This window comes from Toxorhynchites rutilus, chromosome 2, assembly GCF_029784135.1.
Source record: "Toxorhynchites rutilus septentrionalis strain SRP chromosome 2, ASM2978413v1, whole genome shotgun sequence".
Classification (NCBI taxonomy): domain Eukaryota; kingdom Metazoa; phylum Arthropoda; class Insecta; order Diptera; family Culicidae; genus Toxorhynchites; species Toxorhynchites rutilus.
The window spans coordinates 313544007-313564840 of NC_073745.1; the positions used below are offsets into that span (position 1 = coordinate 313544007).

At 37.9% G+C, this 20834-nt stretch overlaps 3 protein-coding genes across 8 annotated transcripts in view; 1 reads left to right on the top strand and 2 right to left on the bottom strand.

Annotated features, from left to right (window-relative positions):
• The window catches only part of LOC129765222 (axotactin), a 186424-nt gene that overhangs the window by 121213 nt on the left and 44377 nt on the right, over positions 1–20834 (top strand). For all 5 annotated transcript variants that reach the window (XM_055765291.1, XM_055765290.1, XM_055765292.1 and 2 more), the window contains 2 exons: positions 4706–4990; positions 5077–5801. In XM_055765291.1, coding sequence (XP_055621266.1) covers positions 4706–4990; positions 5077–5801 — 1010 coding nt within the window. The remainder of the gene's footprint in view (positions 1–4705; positions 4991–5076; positions 5802–20834) is intronic.
• LOC129765224 (uncharacterized) lies at positions 8983–10408 on the bottom strand. Of its 2 annotated transcripts, XM_055765297.1 has the most exons (4): positions 10313–10408; positions 10139–10224; positions 9356–10083; positions 8983–9186 (listed from the first exon to the last, which is right to left on the bottom strand). In XM_055765297.1, exons 3-4 carry the CDS (start codon positions 9936–9938, stop codon positions 9137–9139), a joined length of 633 nt encoding a protein of 210 aa, XP_055621272.1. In that variant the 5' UTR covers positions 9939–10083; positions 10139–10224; positions 10313–10408; the 3' UTR covers positions 8983–9136. The 2 variants fall into 2 exon arrangements, with proteins under 2 accessions (XP_055621272.1, XP_055621271.1); XM_055765296.1 differs by having other exon boundaries at positions 10139–10368.
• Positions 18533–19082, bottom strand: LOC129765225 (uncharacterized). Its single transcript, XM_055765298.1, has one exon. The coding sequence runs from the start codon at positions 19037–19039 to the stop codon at positions 18716–18718; it is 324 nt and encodes a 107-aa protein (XP_055621273.1). The 5' UTR covers positions 19040–19082; the 3' UTR covers positions 18533–18715.

The following is a 20834-nucleotide window of genomic DNA, read 5'->3' on the forward strand; positions in this document are numbered from 1 at the left end:
CATTGGACTCGGTAATGCTTTCCGAAGTTGTCCATTGTTGGTATTATTGCCCTGAGGTGGAGCTGGAAAACGAGGCGTAAAGTTTGGTCTGGTTGGAATACTTTCATGCTGATATGATTGATATGGTTGACGGGGAATAAATGGTCGATGATTAAACATCGGTTGACGAGTTTGTAATTGAGGATAAAAATGTATTGGTTTGGGTAAACGTGGTGTTAAAGTCGGTTTACTTAAGCCCGTACGACTTTGATAGTTACGTTCTTCTACCGCAGCATCAAATGCTTGTTTTATATTTCTGGGTTGACGTGCACGCACGTTCCCTCCAATCGGCTCTTTCAGCCCTGCTAGGAAAACCTGTAGAGCATTTTCCTTATGCGTCGAGTTTCTATCATTTTTAATATTCTCTTCTCTTGGAGAAATATTAGTATTATTAATTAGTAAGGATAGAAGATTTTGTACTTGTCCAAAAAATTGTTCAACTGATCCGTTTTGCTGAAGTTGAAACAGCTCGCGGGTAAGTGTGACTGAGTCACGTTTATCATTATAATAAGCGATGAGATTTGCTTTAATCTCATCCCAGTTGAGAGAAGTTCCATAAGTTTCTAGGACTTGGTCCGCTTCATTAATTATTTTGCTTCTTATAGCTTGAAGCCAAATTTGCTCGAAAGGTGTATTTTTAATAGGTTCCATGAATGGCATAAAATGTTCGACGGACCTAATGAAACTATGCAACTTAACGGGATTGCCGTCGAATGGTTGCAGTTCTCTCACCGCTTGGGGTGTTTGGAGAGATTTCGTAATCTTTTCAGCCTGTTCGAATATTCTGTTTGTTTCTTCAATTCGATTCATGTTCTGTCTAGGGGGTAGTAAAGGATTCGGTTGAGGTGGAGGAGGAGGTATTGGGTTAGGAGAATTGTTCATTTCCGTGTTCATTTCTCGATTTCTTAAATTATAGGGATGGAAACGGTCCATCAAATCCTATATCTCGGGGGTGAAGAAATTTGATTAGTTTTTCTTTAGAATTTTCTTAAATCTAAACGCGATATTTTATATGGCGATTGTTTCTTACAATCTAAACGCGGCTGGCTACACACGGCGCAGATCTTAAATCTAAACGCGATATTTTATATGGCGATTGTTTCTTACAATCTAAACGCGGCTGGCTACACACGGCGCAGATATTCTCTCTGCTGTGTAGACACTGTGCTTTCGACCGGGGGAAATCTTATTGTACCGATCGCATCTACCACAGATATTCACTCTGCTATGCGATCAGTCTCCTACGCGGTGTGAGATTAGCACTTCACCGTTGGATGGTCTGATAAGAACTTTCCGCACTAGTGGAACTACAGATATGCTCTCTGTTTGTTACACACTAGTTACTCGCTACGCGAGGTGGTCTACTTGCACATACGTTTAATTTCTTTTGATAATGATATTATTAATATTTATGCAGATATCAATTCTGCCACATTGGGTGTTTTAACTTTAGTTATATAGAAGGTATAAGATAATAATTGTGGAGAATTACTTACATGGAGAATAAAACTAATATTCGCAGAGTGGTTCTTCCCGATAGCACCTTCATTGATTGATCTGATAAATTTCTTCTTTGAAACAAACATTAGTAATGTTCAAGTCTTTTTCGAAGCACACGTATTGTCTTTTGTATTTGGGCCTCTTTTTCTCGTTATTCAGTTAAACTTCACTTTGCACTAGATTATTTCTATTTTCTGTTAATCCGATATTGTTCTGCACTTAATCAATTCGATCACTATTTCATATCTATTTCGAAACACTTGAGCGGTAATCGCATCCTACCGACTGCGCCAGTTAAAGAAGTTAGGCCTTTGGGAAGGTTTTTAAAAAATTATAAACGAACTACCTCACTTGAACATCGAATTATGACTGACTTTATTCCTTACTAATTAGCCTGAGCTGAGTTCCCTAACGCGGCGTACGGTTATGCTGATTCTCCAGTTTGGTTCCGGTGAGCTCGATCGTGGTGGACTTCGACCTGGCCAAAGCGCTGAGCCTTAGGATTGTGTATCGAACGATAGGTCGATGTTTCGATGGGTCGTTGGTATCGATGATGTTGACGGTGCAAATATTCAGGTCGATGCGCCGTCAATGATGATGCGCTGTTTGTTCATGTGTCGCCCGGAGAACTGATGCGTTAGCTCTATTGGAAGTGGGTCACCGCTGTTGTTCGGTGGTTAGTTGATCTGTTCGTGTAGTACATGGGGATGTGGGTGTTAACTTATATATATATATATATATATATATATATACATATATATATATATATATATATATATATATATATATATATATATATATATATATATATATATATATATATATATATAGATTCGTACATTTTCTAGCACTTAACATGAAAACAGCAAAATAGATAAAACATCTACAAAAACTGGAAAAATTGCGGTCCTGGAATTTTATAGAATTTACTAACGCAAACATTTTATCACTCGTTAGGGAAGTCACATTTTTTGTAAATGCTTAGTATTATAAAATATAGGCTGTATCGATACCTGTTATTGGTTTTAAAATGAAACCTATTACCCAAAGAATGTCAGAATTTTGATTTTTCAATTATTTATAATGTTAAAGTTCAGCAAATTTACATTTAACAAATGAAGTGTTCGGAACTTGAATCATGCGTAGAATCTTGTATCATATTCCGAACACTACTGCAATACTAATTTTAATGAAACATGAAAACATGAAAACAGCAAACAAAATAGTTGAAGAAACTACAAAATTTGAAAAATAACGATGCTTGTTTTCTACAGAATTTGCTAATACCAACATTTTATCATTGGTTTTGATTGTCTTTATTTGCAAATGCTTAATATTAGAAATTATAAGCTGTATCGATACCTGTGAGAGATGTTAAAATGAAGGATATAACCCAAAGAATGTCAAGGTTTTGATTATTCAATGATTTATTACATTGAAGTTCAGTAAATTTACATTTGAAAATGAAGTGTTCGGAATTTGAATCATGCGTGGAAACTTGACTCATATTCCGAACATTACTTCAATACTAATATTAATGAAAATTTCTGCATAAAATATCATTTTTTTTCATCGATTTATTGTAGATTCTTACATTCTCTAGCACTTAACATGAAAACAGCAAACAAAATAGTTGAAACAACAAAGAAAACAGAAAAATGAACAATGCTTGTTTTTTTACGGAATTTGCTATGGCAAACATTTTATCATTGGTTTTGATTGTCACTTTTTTTCAAATGTTTAATATCATAAATTATAGGCTGTATCGATACCTGTAAATGATGTCAAATGAAGCCTATACCCCAAAGAATGTCTGTGTTTTCATTATTTTCATTATTCATTTCATTATTATAACATAAAAGTTTAGTAAATTTACATTTGAAAATGAAGTGTTCGGAATTTGAGACAGAACGGTAAATCGAAAAGTAAACGAGTGTACTGAAAAAATGACATTCGGTTGCACTAGAAAAAAGTCAATAAGACAAATGTCTTCACAGTAAGTCAAATATTTTCCTATTGTTAAAGAGTATGTTTAAGTTAAATATTTCATGTCAAATGCTATCAGCAGCATAGGTTTAATAAATACAGCTCTAGTAATATATTTGCTGAAACAGAAGCATGACAAATCGTTGCGTTATAAATTTCGGGAAAACAACTGTTGAACTTTCCCCATAATACAAACATGCTACACTAGTCTGAATAAATGTTGTCTTAGCAGAAGAAATGTAGCGTGTTAATAAAAATTGCAGCTTCGCTTGCACTCTGTCTTTTGATTCATGTTTCCTCTCACCGGCACTAAAATGTTGCACTGAAAGCTGCAATCTGGTGCATAATAATTACCTACATTACCAGGAACAAGTTTACCTTTGCCTCGAAGATTAAAAGGCTGATCCATTGTTTTTGTTAAACATACTGTAATTCTCAAAGACCATCCAGATGCCATTTTCTTTAATTGAATAGCATGGCAGGCACTTGCTAATCTAATCTAGTTCAAACATCACGTGATCCCTTCCAGGACCGGACGGGCATTCTCTCACAGCATCACCCGTCTTTAACGCCAATCAATTCAAGCCTAACTCAAGCGAGAGGACAGAACAGCACAGGTCCAGGGCGAATGCCTACAGCTAATAGCTTTTAATTTATCTACGGTATTTTCCGGGTTACACAGTAACAGTATACGTTTTGTCTCCGGAAAGCTACATAGATAAGAGGGTCTTAGGCAAACAAGCTCTTAATTAAGACTTGCCAAGGAGCGAAGAAAAGGAAGTGCTGATTAGAATGCTACAGAGAGGAGAATAGACAATATATTTTCTTGAGAAAAGACCTTTCACTCTCTATCGCTCCGTTCTCGATTCTCTTTAATGTTTCGCACTCGGAAAGACAAATGGTGCCAACAATCGGCCAGGTGATTAGCTATACTGGTATCTGCGCAAACAAAAGGTGTGATTCTCATTCATTTGAGGGATGGTTTCAAAGTGTGGATTCACTACTGCATATCACATATCTATGATTTTAGACAAGGGTCGGGTTGTTGATACTGGCGCATTAAATTGATGAAATTTCATTGGGAGAACAATGGAGATTCAAAGTTTTTTTTTTGCATGCCAAGCAAACACACTGCAACTATTTTCACTAATTCCTTTGTTTTCCCATCCATGAAAATCAGGACTAAGCTCGGAAGAAAAACTGCACGGTGTCAAGTACATAATCGAGTCATTTGTCGGCTGCATCCGGAACGTGGTGCTGAGCTCGGGTAAGGCAGCCTCCGACCTGCTGCCCATCACGCCACTGATTGCGACGAAGCACGAGAACGTGAAGGAGGGTTGCCGCAACAAATGTCACTCCCGGCAGAATCTATGCTTCACCGGCTCGCGCTGCATAAATCACTACTATGATATCTCGTGCGACTGCTTCGGAACGAAGTACGAAGGCGAGCACTGCGATATTTACAGTGAGTATGTGTGTTTTGAGCACGCGAACAAAGGTTTTCACAATGTTCTAATTCGCTGTGCAATTTTCATTTCATTCACTCCACAGCCGCAACAGTATTAACGCTGCGTGGCTCGAGCTACGTTTCGTACCGTATCTACGACTGGAAGGACCGTGTCCACTCTTCCATCACCCGGATCAGCATGATGTTTAAGACGAACTACGACGACTCGGCGCTATTCTACGCCAGTGGAGAATCCCTCAAGCCACAGTATATTGCCGCTTCGGTGAAGAACCACTCCGCATACATCGAGATGGACTTTGGCGACGGCGTCATGACGGCCATGCTCGGCCAGGACCTGACCAAACACTACTGGCACAACCTAACGATATTCCACGACCACAACCAGGTCATCGCCATACTGGACGACCACATGAAGATTATGGAGATCCCGGGCGTAATCCAAAACCTGCTGTTCGACCCGGAGATATACTTTGGCGGCGGCCCGAACCTATCCAAGCGGAAAGGTTTGGCGTCGAACAATAATTTCGTTGGTTCGCTCAAGTATGTGTTCTACAACGACGTTTCGGTGCTGTTCGAGCTGAAAAAGGGAAATCCGAAAGTGCACTACATTGGCGTCCTACAGGAAGAGTTCCACGAGACGGAGGTGGACGTCATCCCCATCACCTTCTCGTACGCCAAATCCCACATCTGGTGGCCAATGAGCAACGAGGACACACTCAATCTGAAGTTTGACTTCAAGAGCAGCAAGGCAACGGCTGTGCTCGCCTACAGTGAAGTGAAAACGAGCGAAGGTCACGGCTTCTGGGAGGTAAGTGGTCGGGAGTGATCCCCCATCAGAGGTGGGTCATTTATTAGGGGAACAATATTGTCAAACATTTTATCCATCATAAAATCCCCCGGTGGCACTTTTTGCAGGCATATACTGTCCCATGGAATAAGAGCGCAAAAAATGAACAAGCGACAGATCTAGAAACCGATGGCTTAAAATCATTAGTTATTTTCTTCCGCCGGCCATAAAAAGGAGGCGATAGGGAACTTTCTGGGAATAGAGATTAGATTGCTCGCATTGCTCTCCGGAAGAGGGTTTTCGCTAGGGATAGCAAAAACGTTTAATAGCCGGAGCGGAGGCGTACAAACTATTTACTCCGCAGGCGGCAAGAAGATTGGGAAGAATTCCAGTCACAGTCTTCGGATTTATGAAAACCGTCAACGGAGCACAACATATATAACACCGTTGTCTGTAAATAAAAAGTCGTTTTATTTATAGATTTGATTACATAAACAAACGAAAGTCCGTTGGAGTGATTCAGAATGGCATACTAAGTCACAAAAAATAAGAGGAATTACGTTAAGCAAATTTAGATACAATTCTGATTCAATATTGTTTTATCATTTACGAACGAAAAACGCGTTACTATATTTCATAAGATACGTATGTGGTACGGAAAAGTTGATTTTTAGTCATAATTTTCATTTGAATAGCGTGTTTATACCACCCGAAAATTTATTACCACTTTTTTACACACCAATGAAACAAGAAGGTAAATTACATCAGCGCGAATAAGCTCACCGGACAAACAGTAGCAAGAGAATTACCAACCTTCTCTCAGTTTGTTTTCATAAAATGAATATAACGATGAGTTTTTGGAAAGAAGGAACCCCTTTTTAAAACAATTATGAATAAAAATTAAATATTCTATGTGATGGAGTAACTTTGGAACGTAAATATCAAGTCATTATTTTTACCTAATTTTTTACGAATAAAACTTCCTTCAGATGTGTTAACCAGCACTGATAGGAAAATTTAGTATATATGATCAATTTTTTTGTAAGTATTACCAATTCGCTAGTCATTTTCTACCCTACTAATCATTGGTACATCCTACGAAAAAAAAATTGGTAGACACAAATTTCAAACAATCCTCATCCGGTGTAAGGTTATGAACCCATTGGTGATCGGAAATTTTGAGCAGCTTATCGAGCTAAATTTTCATTCAGGATTCATGAGCTCATATCATGAATTCATCTCCATGCAGGTTGATCCTTCTTCGTATACTCCCAACCGTGTTTGTTTTCCTGACTGCATCAATTCCTCTGTACATTTTCATCTGTTCATGAAGGAGAAAATCCATGGAATTCCAGATTATCATCGATCGGGGATCGTTCCTACGATCTTCAATGCAAAGTATGGGCGTGTCAATTGTGATAATATGTACTTTACTGATGGGTCCTCTATGAATGAGTCCACAGGATTTGGAGTGTTCAACGAATTTTTTAGCACCTCCCACAGTCTTCAGAATCCTTGCTCTGTGTATATTGCTGAATTGGCAGCAATACATTGGGCGCTGGACAGCGTCGTCTCACGACCTGTTGAACACTATTACATTGTAACGGATAGTCTTAGCTCTGTCGAAACTATCCGTTCAGTGAGGCCGGAAAAGCACTCGCCGTACTTCCTTGAGAGAATACGAGAAAATTTGAGTGCTTTATCCAGACGCTGTTATGTCATTACCTTTGTCTGGGTCCCTTCACATTGCTTAATTCCGGGTAATGAGAGGGCTGACTCATTAGCAAAGGTAGGTGCAATTGAAGGCGATATTTATCAGCGTCAAATCGCTTTCAATGAATTTTATTCTTTGGTCCGTAAAAACACAATCGCTAACTGGCAACGTAAGTGGAACGAAGATGAATTGGGTCGGTGGCTTCACTCGATTATCCCTAAGGTTAGCCTCAAACCATGGTTCAAAAGTCTGGACTTAAGTCGGGACTTTATTCGCACCTTCTCTCGACTCATGTCCAATCACTGTTCGTTAGACGCGCTACTCTTTCGTTTTAATCTTGCCGATGGCAATATCTGTGCTTGTGGCTAAGGTTACCACGACATCGAACACGTTGTTTGGTCGTGAGAGGAGTATCTTGTTGCCAGATCGAATTTAGAAAACTCTCTTCGGGCTAGAGGAAGGCAGCCCAATGTGCCGGTGAGAGATGTGTTGGCTAGGGTAGACCTTGATTACATGTCCCAAATATATGTCTTCCTAAAATTTATCGATCTTCGTGTCTGATTACCCTTATATCCTTATATTCTCCTTTTCCTTTTCCTTCGCGAGAAATCAAATCCCTTCTTACTAACAATAGAATAAGGTGAAATGTAAATACATGTTAGATATAAGATAGGCTTAAGAATTGAGTATGATGAATGTGAGTGCGAATGTGAGTGTGAACATTGTCAACATATCCTTATATCCCATCCTTTTCCTGAAACAAAATGTCACCCTTCTGAACTCGAGCAAGCCACGAGTAATCGGTTCTCTACTTCATTAACATTAGAATTAATAAAAAAAGTTTATGTATACTTGTAACTATACAGATAGGAGTTTGGCTCCTTTAAATTTATGTAACTGAGCCTGTAAAAATAAAAGATTTAATAAAAAAAAAAAATGTCAAACAAAACTATGGTTTGTAAGTCCAGTGTTGGCTCAATTTTGACTTCACTAATGGCTGATTTGTTGGCCCTCCATTGGTTCAATATAATTGAGTAGTATAATTTTTTTTTCAAATATTTTTATTCTTATTAATATTCTTATTCTATTCTTATTTTTATAAAATATTGAAAAGCTTTTCGAGCAGGCTTTTAGCGAGCGAGTTGGGTATCACGGTACTTAAAAATGTACTTTTTCGGACACTTGCAAAATTTAGCTGGATCGCAAATTGCATCAACTCGTTCTCATCTTCGAAGATTATTTGACGCCGGAAATCGGCATCACGTCGTACGTACTCGAACGGGACATCGAAACAGTAACCCTCGATAATGCTTCTCGTACGCTCCTCGCTTTCTTTGATGGGACTCACGCTGGTCACGGGTGTCTCTTATTCGAATATGTTGCCAAATATGATAACCGCGTTCAACACATGAAACAGCGTTATTTCTACAAAATATAATGAATTGCGTAACACAGTGCCAAATATTTTAAAAATAATTGAGCGTTTACCTATTTTTACTGGAAATCCCAATGGAAGCTGCATAGTGAAAAAAAACTCTCAGTTTAGTCACATGCTGATTGCTCATTGTGGATCAAAATTGGTAGTACTTGTTCTTTCAATTTAATAAGAAATTCTCCACTCAGCCTCATGCCGAGCCGGAAGTCAGCAGCACCTGATCGTCGTTTTAATCTTGTGACAGCGAAACATCAAATCTGCCGGAAGAAAACCCTTGTTATTAATAATATTCCGAACATTTTTCACATATCTAACTACGAAATTTATCTAAAATAGCCAAGGTTCATAGTGCTGTCGACCGGTTTCGAAACCGGCACCAAATCGTCTTCATTATTGCCACTATTGACCGCCTTCACCATCCATTACCTTTGTCTACTTCCTCCCTTTGGTGGATTGCTTGATTGCCGATCGAATGCTCCAACCGCGCTTCTAATGATTGCCTCCGCGCTGACAATACGACCAGAATTAAAGATGTTACTGCTTGATATGACGCTCCATGTCGAGTGGAGGCAGCATGTACCGATCCAGACCACGCAAACTGATTCTTCCCATCATTCTCAGACGCGGATTTTCTGTTGGTGAGCTCCGTGAAGTTGTAATTTGTGGAGGAAATTATGTAGAAAATAGGACACATATCGCTCCGATCCTTCGATGGAAGGATTAGTGGGCTCCCAAGTACTGCTGTAGAATTAATGTTGTCGTGACGCTGTGCTTGAAATTGTGGAACTTTCGCCGTAGCATATCGTTCATCAGCTAGTGGAGTTTTTGCTGCAGACAGTATATTATTGGAATAACACCGACAATCTGCGCTGTTGCTGCTGCTTCTCATCTGAGTCGATGTTGTCCGAATCGGTGCTGGTAGTCTTTTTAGCTGTTGATTGCTCAGTGTGAAACGGTTGTTGTTGGTTTCCTCGCTGCTGACGGTACGATTGGCCCAACTGATATCCATCGTTTCCTCGAACAACGAATCAAACAATAATCGGATCTTCAATCAATTGTGTACGGCGACATCCGCCGTTTTTGGCCTCTAATGTTTAGTTTATCTAAACGCTTACGGCTGCATGAAACTTTTGTATGGATACTACGATTTTAGGCTGAAAAAGGAAAATATTTAGGTAAAATGAATCATAATAAAAACCGAATGTTTACCTCCAAATCGCTTCGCTTCCATTAGAGAAATGGCGGTTGCGCACACACACAGTTGTTAGAAATGAAAATACTCAAGGTTACACATGCTATGAAGTAAAATGTACGAATCATTGGTAGGGATGTACACATCTGACATCATACAAAGTTTTGGTAATATTTACAAAAAATGTGTACATTTTACAAATGTTTCGACTACTAAAGATTTGGTAGCTGCATTTACTAAAGTTTTTCTCCAGTGTGGAGAAGGTAGCTTTGGTCCACGTAAACTCAAAACTCGATATAGTGCTCGAAACTCTTCTCTCTTCTCCTCTCTCGTCTCTCTCGGGAGATATGGTGTCACTGTATACAATTGTTTTGAGCAAGGCGCCTAGGAATATATCCTAAGGTGGGCCAATTTGCTAAAAGCACTCTCCAGCCATCTTGGAAGTCTACTGTGTTTTGTTTGTAAATAAAACCCAATACGCTAGTGCCGAAGCTCGCTCCTGATTAGACTGTCTCTTTCACGCTTCAAGCAAATAAGTCCCCTTCTGCTTTCTTCCGTTCTGTTTTCATATACCGCTCCCCTAACCAACATAGTGACGAAACGGCCTCACCTTAGGATATACTTCTAAGCGCCTTGGTTTTGAGTTAGTATGTACTCTCCATCCTTCTCTTCCATTAGCATGTCCGTACTACCCAAAATTGCATGGTTGACGTAAGTGCCATCAGTAAGTGCCAAAAGCGTTTTCTATTGCTGAATGGTGTTGATGGTTACGTCAACCATGCATATTTGGGCAGCGTAGTTGTAAAAATTTCAATGAAAATAGTTGATTGATTTTCATTAAATGCTTATTAGGACTATTACTGGCCCTTGCTCAACTCTTTTTTAAAGAATTTCTCAAAATTTGCACCGTCGTGCGGGACTTCTATTGACAATTTTTATTTATTTTTATCATTTACAAAAAATAACTCCAATTTTTGTAAGTGGATTTTAACAATTTTGACATATATTTAAAGTGACATTTGTACAAAATATGAGCTGAATTAATTGAGAAATAAGACTTTTGTTCATGGAGAGATCAACAAATGATTGGCTGCATAAGTTGGGGGCTACTTTTGACATAGTCATTTGACACTTAAAAGCCATTTCTATTACATAAGATAATGATGAATTGCCATATTGTGGAACAAAGAATTATTGATGGCTATATATACAGTAGGATGCCAATGAGTGTAAAATTTCAAAAAGTTACTCTATATAAAATGTTTACCACCTCGAAAAAACACCCTATGCCAAATATTAGCTCAATCGGACTTACGGAAGAGTGGCACAAAACGGTCAAAGTTTGAGTTTTTTGAAAATCGAAAAATCACCAAAATCAGGGGGTAAAGGAAATCGGGGTTTTCGAAAAAAAATTCTTGATGCCAAATGTCTTTGTCGCTTTGCGTCACTCTCCCTTAAGACCGAGTGAGTTAATATTTTGCATAGGGTGTTTTTTTTGAGGTGGTGAACATTTTTTATTTGGTAACTTTTTAAAATTAGAGATGACCATTTTAATTGGCACCCTAATATACTGCCATTCCATGCCAAACCGATATAGTGGTTCTCCAATTTTCGTGGAAAGTGGTAGATTTGTTCTTTATCGCAAACAATTAGACCCGTATTTTTTTATTTTTTCGTTAAGGTTAGGGTGATCCGAAAAAATATTTTTTGTTTTCACTTTTTTCCTTAAATTACTTTTTTCAACAATCAATAACTTTTGAACTACTGGACCGATTCTAATGATCGATATATCACATTAAAGCCAATCATCTTTCTAGTAAAAATAGGGGAAGTGGGGACATAGTGGTCACCCTAAGGTATATGCCCATTTCCAGCGATCACAAACCGCTTCAAATTTCGTTTTCCGAAAAATATTATAGTTCAACAAACGGCTTTTACTATAAAAAAATCAAAATAGTACATTTTTCATCAGTAGCAAAATGGTGAAAAATCGAACTTTTTCTTTGCTTGGAAGTAAAGTTGTAACTTAGTGGGGGCAAAGGTGTCACTCGCACATATCAAGCTATATAGGATAAATTTATTCGATTTTTGGTCGAAATTTGTTCAAATCATATTTGATATAGTAGATATAGTAGAAAACAAATACAGAAAATTTAAATTATGTTCCCGTTATTACTGATTGTAACTGGAGTATTTTTTTTCTCCTTGAAATACGAGGTGGTTGGCTTTTATTGAATATGTCGATCATCTGAATCGGTCAAGAAGTTCAAAAGTTATGAGTATTTAATAAAAGTCGTTTTTGAAAAAAGAGGAAAAAGTCGATTTTTCGGAACATCCTAAAATGCCCTAATCCCTAATGGCCACCCTAATGAAAAAATAAATAATACGGGTTTAACTGTTTGCGATAAAGATCATATCTACCACTTTTCACGAAAATCGGAGAACCACTATATCGGTTTGGCATGGATTTGCTATACAGGTCGGACTCGATTATATGTGATTCGATTGTATATAATTTCAGACTCGATTATATAAAGTTTGAAATAATTTTTTTTTTACATTTCAAATATGACTTATTTTAAGAAAAAATTCACAAGGAATTGTTTATATCGATATTCTAGCGAAATGAGGAAAGATAGAAATTGGGTGTCAAAGAGCAAATTGTAAAGCAATTAGAGAGCTTTAATTTTATTGATAGAAACAATCAAGTTTAATATGAATTTTTAGCATAAAATTAATAATGTTCCACTATTATACTAAATTTTCTCATCTTTCAAATGGAAGCAACAAAATCGAATGTAGAGCCAGTTCGAGGGAACAGAGTCCGGAACAAATGGAAGTTCTATAACTCAGTCATTGTTGAAATTCGAACATATGCGTAGGAGAATTTTTTTGATCAAATATGATCATCTATCACCTCCTGAGAGATTCTGGATAAATTTATTTTTTATGCGAGAAACTGACTGACTTTAAGGGTATGAAAATATTCAAATAAAGATAAAAATATACATAAAAAACAAAAAAAAAATATTTTGGTTTTTTGATTCGATTAAATACAGTGAAAATAAATCAGAGACTGTATATAATCGTTAAAATAGGGATAAAATGAGTTTTTTTTATTTCTCATACATTTGAGTAGATCGCAAGCCGTTTCCTGTACACGTTGTGGACTATGGCGTGTTCAAAGATGTTCAAAATGAACATGTAACAAGAACCGTAACGTAATCCTACATCTACTATGCGGTCATGTCTCGGAAAAAAATTGATCAATTTATAATTTCAAAAATAGACCGATTTGACATACTTCCGTTACAAGAAATTAGGAATCCCATCCTTTTCCTAATGAAAATATGTCACCCTTCTAAACTCGAGTCGACCGCGAGTAATCGGTTTCCTATTTTATTAACCATAGAATTAAGGAAACATGTTAATATATGCTAGTAGAAATATAGTTAAGAGTTTGGTTCCTTTAAACTTATGTAACTGAGCCTGTAAAAATAAACGATTAAATAAAAAAAAAAGAAATTAGGAAATCGAGAATTAAAAGGAAATTAATTAACACAATTACCAAATAACACAATCGATTCAATGTTCTTTGTCTCTATAAAACCACCTGTATGAGCTTGAATCTCCCTGATTCTCACATAGCGGAAACATACACCTTCTGTTTATTTGAACAAATAATGTTTTAAACTGTTAAGGTTACAAGTATACTGAATCTAATATGTTTTCTACAATGATTATGTTGAAGAATTTCATCAAACATCTTTCACAAGCAAGTAAACATTCTGCCAACGCGCAATTCGATATAATTGATACTCTTTTTTCCGTTCTCGGATCAGTCTTCCACTACGGGTTCAGCGGCAAACCGTCCCCCGAAGAGGATAACGCCCATACATTAGAGAAGGTTCTCAGAAGAATGTTTGTAGTAGAATTTGTTTGTAAATAAAATAGTCATACTGCAACAGATTGGCACATATCGATAACAAGAAACGAATTCCGATGAGTCGCTTTGTCCACTGCTTCTCTGCAAAGCTGCCTTTCAGAATAAATTGAACGGATAAATTCCAGTCTCTCTTTATCACAAACGCAATCAACAAGTAAATTTAAGTGCCTGTTGAACGATTGTTGCGATTGTTCATCAAAAGCCACGGAAGCCACGAAAAATACGAAACAGTTTCAACACACACTACACAACACACTCCTATTAAAAATATCCGCAGAGTGGCAGTAGATCACGTCAGTAAATGGTCTTGGAAAATCCCCTTACAATTTTGAGAACCGCATTGGAAATTAAATATAATATGATACGGAGAGCTTGAAGGTTTAACACCTTCAATACACATTCGCATGTGCATGAACCCGTAGCTGTGCAATGATACACACAAACTCGGAGAAGTCTCTCACTTCGACAGAACATTCAGAATCGTTACATCCGACATAATAACTTGGCCCATCAGTGGGAGTGCATGTTTTTGTTGATGAGAAAATGCCGACAGTCGTAAAATGTTCAAGAATACGTTTTGCAACGACGAGAAACAGGTTCGGCACAAACAGTGAGAAATGGTCTTATCATGTTTTCAATATTTTATTACAATCCACCCATTCGCCAACATAAGCTCCGCAACCCTTATTCCGACGACGAGGACGACGGCTCCTCACTCACTCCTTCCAATTTTGCGTTTGTGATACGACATAATTCCATCCCATTCGGGAGCGAAAAACCGAGGCCAACGTTCACATCCAGAAAATTGAAATCCCCGCAGGGAAACGGAAACTGCATGAAGGAAGAACATCTGGAAGTCCGTTTTTATGGCGCGTTTCTTGTCCTCTTTTCCCCGAACCACAGAACTTGTTTGTTGTTGGCTTGGGACCTTCGAAAATCAGTTGAGTGGCGGTTGCTTGTTCCCTTAACGACCTCATCTGCTCGGGCCGACGCCTTATGAACCGAAGCGGGCAGGAAATGAACTGGAAGCGTGAAAGTATTGACAGTTTGCGGTGAAGATTTCACACCACGAGAGAGATGAGCTTGGAATTTTATGTGTTATTGATTTGTGTCAACCTGGGGGGGAATCGGTTCCCTGAAGGGGTGCCCCTATTTGTTAGATGTGATTTATTTATAGTTTTATTTGCTATTTAAGAGCCGTGATAAACACGATATTTCGAATCGTTTTCGTTGGACGGTGTTTCGAGAGATAGACATAGAAGTAAGGAACATAGTATGAGAAGCGTTAGCGTTCAAGTGATTGGCGGCATTCATGTTTGCTTTTTGACTACATCTTTCCGGTAGGGTGCCAAATCAGAAAACAAGTTTATGAAATAAAGTTACCGTTAATAACTATTCTCAGCATATTTTCAAAGTTTTGATCAATGAAAAAAGATAAACGGCTTAAATGTATCAGCTGGGGAACTTTCAAAAATTGTACGGGAAGACATTATGCTGAAGAATGACATTCCAACAAAACATTAAACATGTTTTTGTATTTTTTGTAAATTAATAAATTGGCTTCAATTTTCTTTTGCTTAATCGTTTGAGTGCGGAACCAATTTGCCAAAAATACGGATGAGTTTGGGTATATTTATATAGATCGATGGATCGTTGCAAAAAAAAATCTAAATTTCCATCGAAAAATGGATTAACCATAAACGATACAATCAAGATTTTTGACGTAGAACTACGTCTTTCAGGAAGGGTGCCAAATCAGAAAGCTGGTCACGTTTTTAAGAAATGAAGTTAACGTTAATAACTATTTTCACAACCAACAGATTCTGATGATTTATATACCAACCGAATCGGAAATTCCCTAAGATTTGTTTGATATGCTATACATTACTCAGACTAAGTCCCAAAAAGTCGATTTTCGGCCAAAAATTTGTTTTCGATATAACACCTGATCTCAACGTTTTATGCATTTTTATGTCATTTGGCATCGAAAAAAAAATTCGATTTTCTAAATTTCCCTTACTCCCCCTCTGGAAGATTTTCGAGGATCGAAAAATCAAAACTTTGAGCGCTTTGAGGCACCCCTAAATTATGTCCGGTTGAGCTGAAACTTTGCACAGATCCTTTCTTTGGGGCAATAAACAAAATATACATGGTCGGTTCTTGAAAATAGACATGACCATTTTCGCTGCCACCCTAATATACACACACAGCTCGATACAAAAAGAGGAAGCACTCTGTAGCTAAATGTGTTACAACAAAAAAGGTGCACACGGGAACTTTTGTGCTAATGTGGATTATGAAGAGTGTCCAAAATTTTGGAGTATAAATACACACTGCATTTATTTAGATACAACGTACGAGGGTCGTTCAAAAAATAAGTTTCAGTGCCTCAGAAATCGCGGAAAAATAAAGTTAGAACAAAAAACAAGGTGGTTTTCGTAATTTACGCTTTATTTTATATTTTTCTACATAATCGCCGTAACGTTCGAGACATTTTTCATAGCGTGGCACGAGTTTCCCTATTCCGAGCGCGAAGTGCGTAGCGTCCAATTTTTTGAAATACGATGTAACTTCGTCACGAATTTCTTCAGTGTTATCGAATCGTTGACCGCCGAACGCCTGTTTCATCTCCGTACTATTGTGAAGTTTTGGACCGGTTAAGAACCAAAAGGCCAGGTTTATTGACGAAAGGAGTGTTTCTCATCTACGATAATGTGCGGCCCCATTCTGCTAGCGTAACTCAAGAGCAATTGAAAAAATTCAAATGGACTATGTTCGAGCATCCTCCTTACTCCCCAGACCTCGCCCCTAGCGACTATCACTTAATCCAGGTGATGAAATAGGTGTTCGGCGGTCAACGATTCGATAACACTGAAGAAATTCGTGACGCAGTTACATCGTACTTCAAAAAGTTGTACGCTACGCACTTCGCGCTCGGAATAGAAAAACTCGTGCCACGCTATGAAAAATGCCTCGAACGTTACGGCTATTAAGTAGAAAAATAGGAAATAAAACGTAGTTTACGAAAATCACCTTGTTTTTTGTCCTAACTTTCTTTTTCCGCGATTTCTGAGGCACTGAAACTTATTTTTTGAACGACCCTCGTATCTTTCACGGAAGTATGATTTCAAATTCCAGCAAGGAAACCTTATTATTGCATATTGTGGGGTTCGATCACATCTCAAGTGGAATATAGGAGCGAATGTGTTTATAGTTTGTGAACGATATCTGAGTGGGAAGGAGAAACTATGATGCAAGTTGACAGTGCAGTGCAATCGTTGAGTGAGGACGGAACCAAGGCACCTAGAAGTATATCCCAAAGCGCCTAGAAGTATATCCTAAGGTGGGCCAACTTTCTAAAACCACTCTTCAGCCATATTGGAAGTCTACTGTGTTTTGTTTGTTTTTGTGTGTCCAAGCTCTCTCGTGATCAATCTGTCTCTTTCACGCTTCAATCAAATACTTCCCCTTCTGCTTTCTTTCGTACTGTTTTTATATACCGCTCCCCTAACCAACTCACCTTTGGATATACTTCTAGGTGCCTTGGTATATCCTAAGGTGGGCCAACTTGCTAAAACCAAGACGGGTTTATGGTACTAGGTGAAGCCGTTTCGTCACTAAGTTGGTTAGGGGAGCGGTATATGGGAACAGTACGGAAGAAAGCAGAAGGGGAATTATTTGCTTGAAGCGTGAAAGAGACAGACTGATCACGAGCGAGCTTGGATCACGATGTACCTGTGGAAATCCGTTCTGCAAATTTACATGCAAGTCGGGGTTATTTTTGTTCCCATCGAGCTGTGTTTCCCTAACACGGACTTCAAATTAATGCGTCTGGGGGAATCCGCTTTGCAAATACATGCAAGTCGAGGGTATTTTTGGGTGTTGAGTACTTTCTGTGTTTTGTTTACAAACAAAACACAGTAGACATCCAAGATGGCTGAAGAGTGGTTTTAGCAAGTTGCCCACCTTAGAATATACTTCTACGCACCTTGGCTAGAACCATTTTTAAGCCATCTTGGAAGTCTACTGTGTTTTGTTTGTAAACAAAACACAATACACTTGTGCCCAAGCTCGCTCGTGATCAGTCTGTCTTTTTCACGCTTCAAGCAAATAATTCCCCTTCTGCTTTCTTCCGTACTGTTTTCATATACCGTTCCTCTAACCAACTTAGTGACGAAACGGCCTCACCTTAAGATATACTTCTAGGCGCCTTGGACGGAACCAAATAAACGAAAAGTGCTAATAGCTTTCGACGATTCTGAGACGCATGCATAAGTCGATTTTGAAGTAATAATCAAATCTGAATATTATCAAATGGATAATAATATAATTCCGTATTTCTACGTCGAAAACTGTGGTCATGTCCTAGATAATACCCATTACAATTTTTCAATTTGTACCCCAATACACCCGTAACCCCGTTAAAAAGTGCCAAGTAAAAAATGTAAACGTAACACAAGAGGAGCGCTATCTCAATCTTTTATATTTATGTCGAGAAAGATTTTGAAGCATCAATCATGAAATGAACTAAAGAAAATTAATTAATTTACACTCTCGTTATTTTTTATGGATGTTTCATTTTCTCTATTTATGGTTAGAATGACAAACCAAATAAAGGATACTCAGATCCAGAATCCAAACGAGGCTTTCAGTTGATCGTCTCCGAGTTATTGCTAGCTTGAGCATTCGAGGAGGAGTTTGAAGCAGTAGAATTCCTAGCGGTCTCAATAGCAGAACGAATCTCCTGGGCAATATCTCTCCAAATATCACGAATTATTTGCGTAATGTTGACGGGTTGTTGCTGCTGCTGTTGCTGTTGCTGCTGAGGAGACTGGTCCCAGTTGATCGGAAAAGGCCTTCTTCCGGGAACTACTGGCCCAAGTCCCCACCAGGGACCAGGACGGTGCCAACGTTGAGGCTCTGCCAGAGCAACGGCCGCAAAGACAACGAGTGTAATCACCAGCAGTTTCATCTTGCTCAATAATATCCGAGATGCTAGAATGTTTGATTGATGATAAAGGTGGAAGCGACGATCGATTTTATAGTGGATCTGATATTGTGATTATTCTGTTATTAGTTCATCTGAGTCAATATGAAGATATGAATGGATCATGTATGCATTGTTGATCCTAGTGATCGAAAATATTTGTTCTATTAACACGTTGACTGCCACGTCAGTCACCGGTGACTGACAGTATAACGTATAATAATAAAGGTAGCTAATATAAGCTTATAAGCTGAGAAACATTCCCTTTAGAACAAATATACCTTCCACAACGATGAGAAACGATGGCCCTAATACGTTTGAAAATTTCCATAAAGTCGCTATAGAACCGTGGCACTCAACGTGTTAATCAACAGTGTGTGGACAGACTCAGAAGTACTATTGATATTACTAAAATACGAGAGAAGCAAGTGGCAGCTAAACTACATACCATGAATTTGTGGATATTCCATGTTACATCCATATATTTGACGTCAAAAATCGAAAAGATTCAGAATCAGTAAAGCCGCCGCTATCACATGAACCTCGGACAAGTCAAAAACATGTGTTTTTTGACAAAATAGCGGCCGTTTGAAAATCAAAATGTGGTTTTAAACTTTTTTTTTTCTTACATTTCCCGATTTTGACGTAGAACTACGTCTTTCAGGAAGGGTGCCAAATCAGAAAACACGTAACGTTTTCATGAAATAAAGTTAACGTTAATAACAATTTTCACTGTTAACGAATTCTCATGATTTGCATCCCAATCGAATCGGAATTTCTCTAAGATTTGTTTGATATGCTATACATTACAATTCGCTAATATCTAAAGGTTTAAATTCATGAAAACTGGAAGGACTTCTTTTTTCCCATACATTTGTTCTGCCGATTTGTGTGCTAACCCTACCCGTATTTCGAATGCTTATAACTCGAACATTTCTTAACAGATCGGAAAGATGTTTGCATCAATTGATAGGAAATATTTCTACGCGTCTATCACAATTAATAAAATGTTATTTTTCATGAGATGAACAATTGAATAACCGTAAAATGTCAAGCGTTATTTAAACGTTTTGATTTATGGTTTTCCCAACACAGACTTCAAAATCGATGTACCTGTGGAAATCCGTTCTGCAAATATACATGCAAGTCGGGGGTATTTTTGTTCCCATCGAGCTGTGTTTCCCTAACACGGACTTCAAATTAATGCGTCTGGGGGAATCCGCTTTGCAAATACATGCAAGTCGAGGGTATTTTTGGGTGTTGAGTACTTTTGTACTCGCTTGTCGTTGTGCAGACTGGAATATGTTTCCCTAAACCGTACGTTTAAACTGAGAAGCCTGGGAAAATCGTCATTTCAGATACTAAAGGTGAATGAACTTTCGCGGCTCGAGGTCTACGTAAACATGAGATGTGCAATATTTTCAGAGGGAAATGTGAAATACAATGATCATTTGAAAATTCTTCCGTTCACATATTTTGGTGGTCCTAGGCATCATATCGAACGTAAAAAGACGTATTTGTAACGAAGAATATAATCTATTACAAAAATTTCGATGCATTCTAAAATAATATTCGAAGTGGTAAACAAGTGGATTGCATAATATAATTGCGTAGTTCTACGTCGAAAATATGCGGTCGTGTCCTAGATACAACCCCTTACAATTTTTTAATAATATTAAAATTTAAAAAATATTTCTTTTTAGTGATTCATGCGATAGAGAGATGCATGAAGACTATATTCATATGAATTCAACATGAATCGGTTCAGTAGAACTTGATA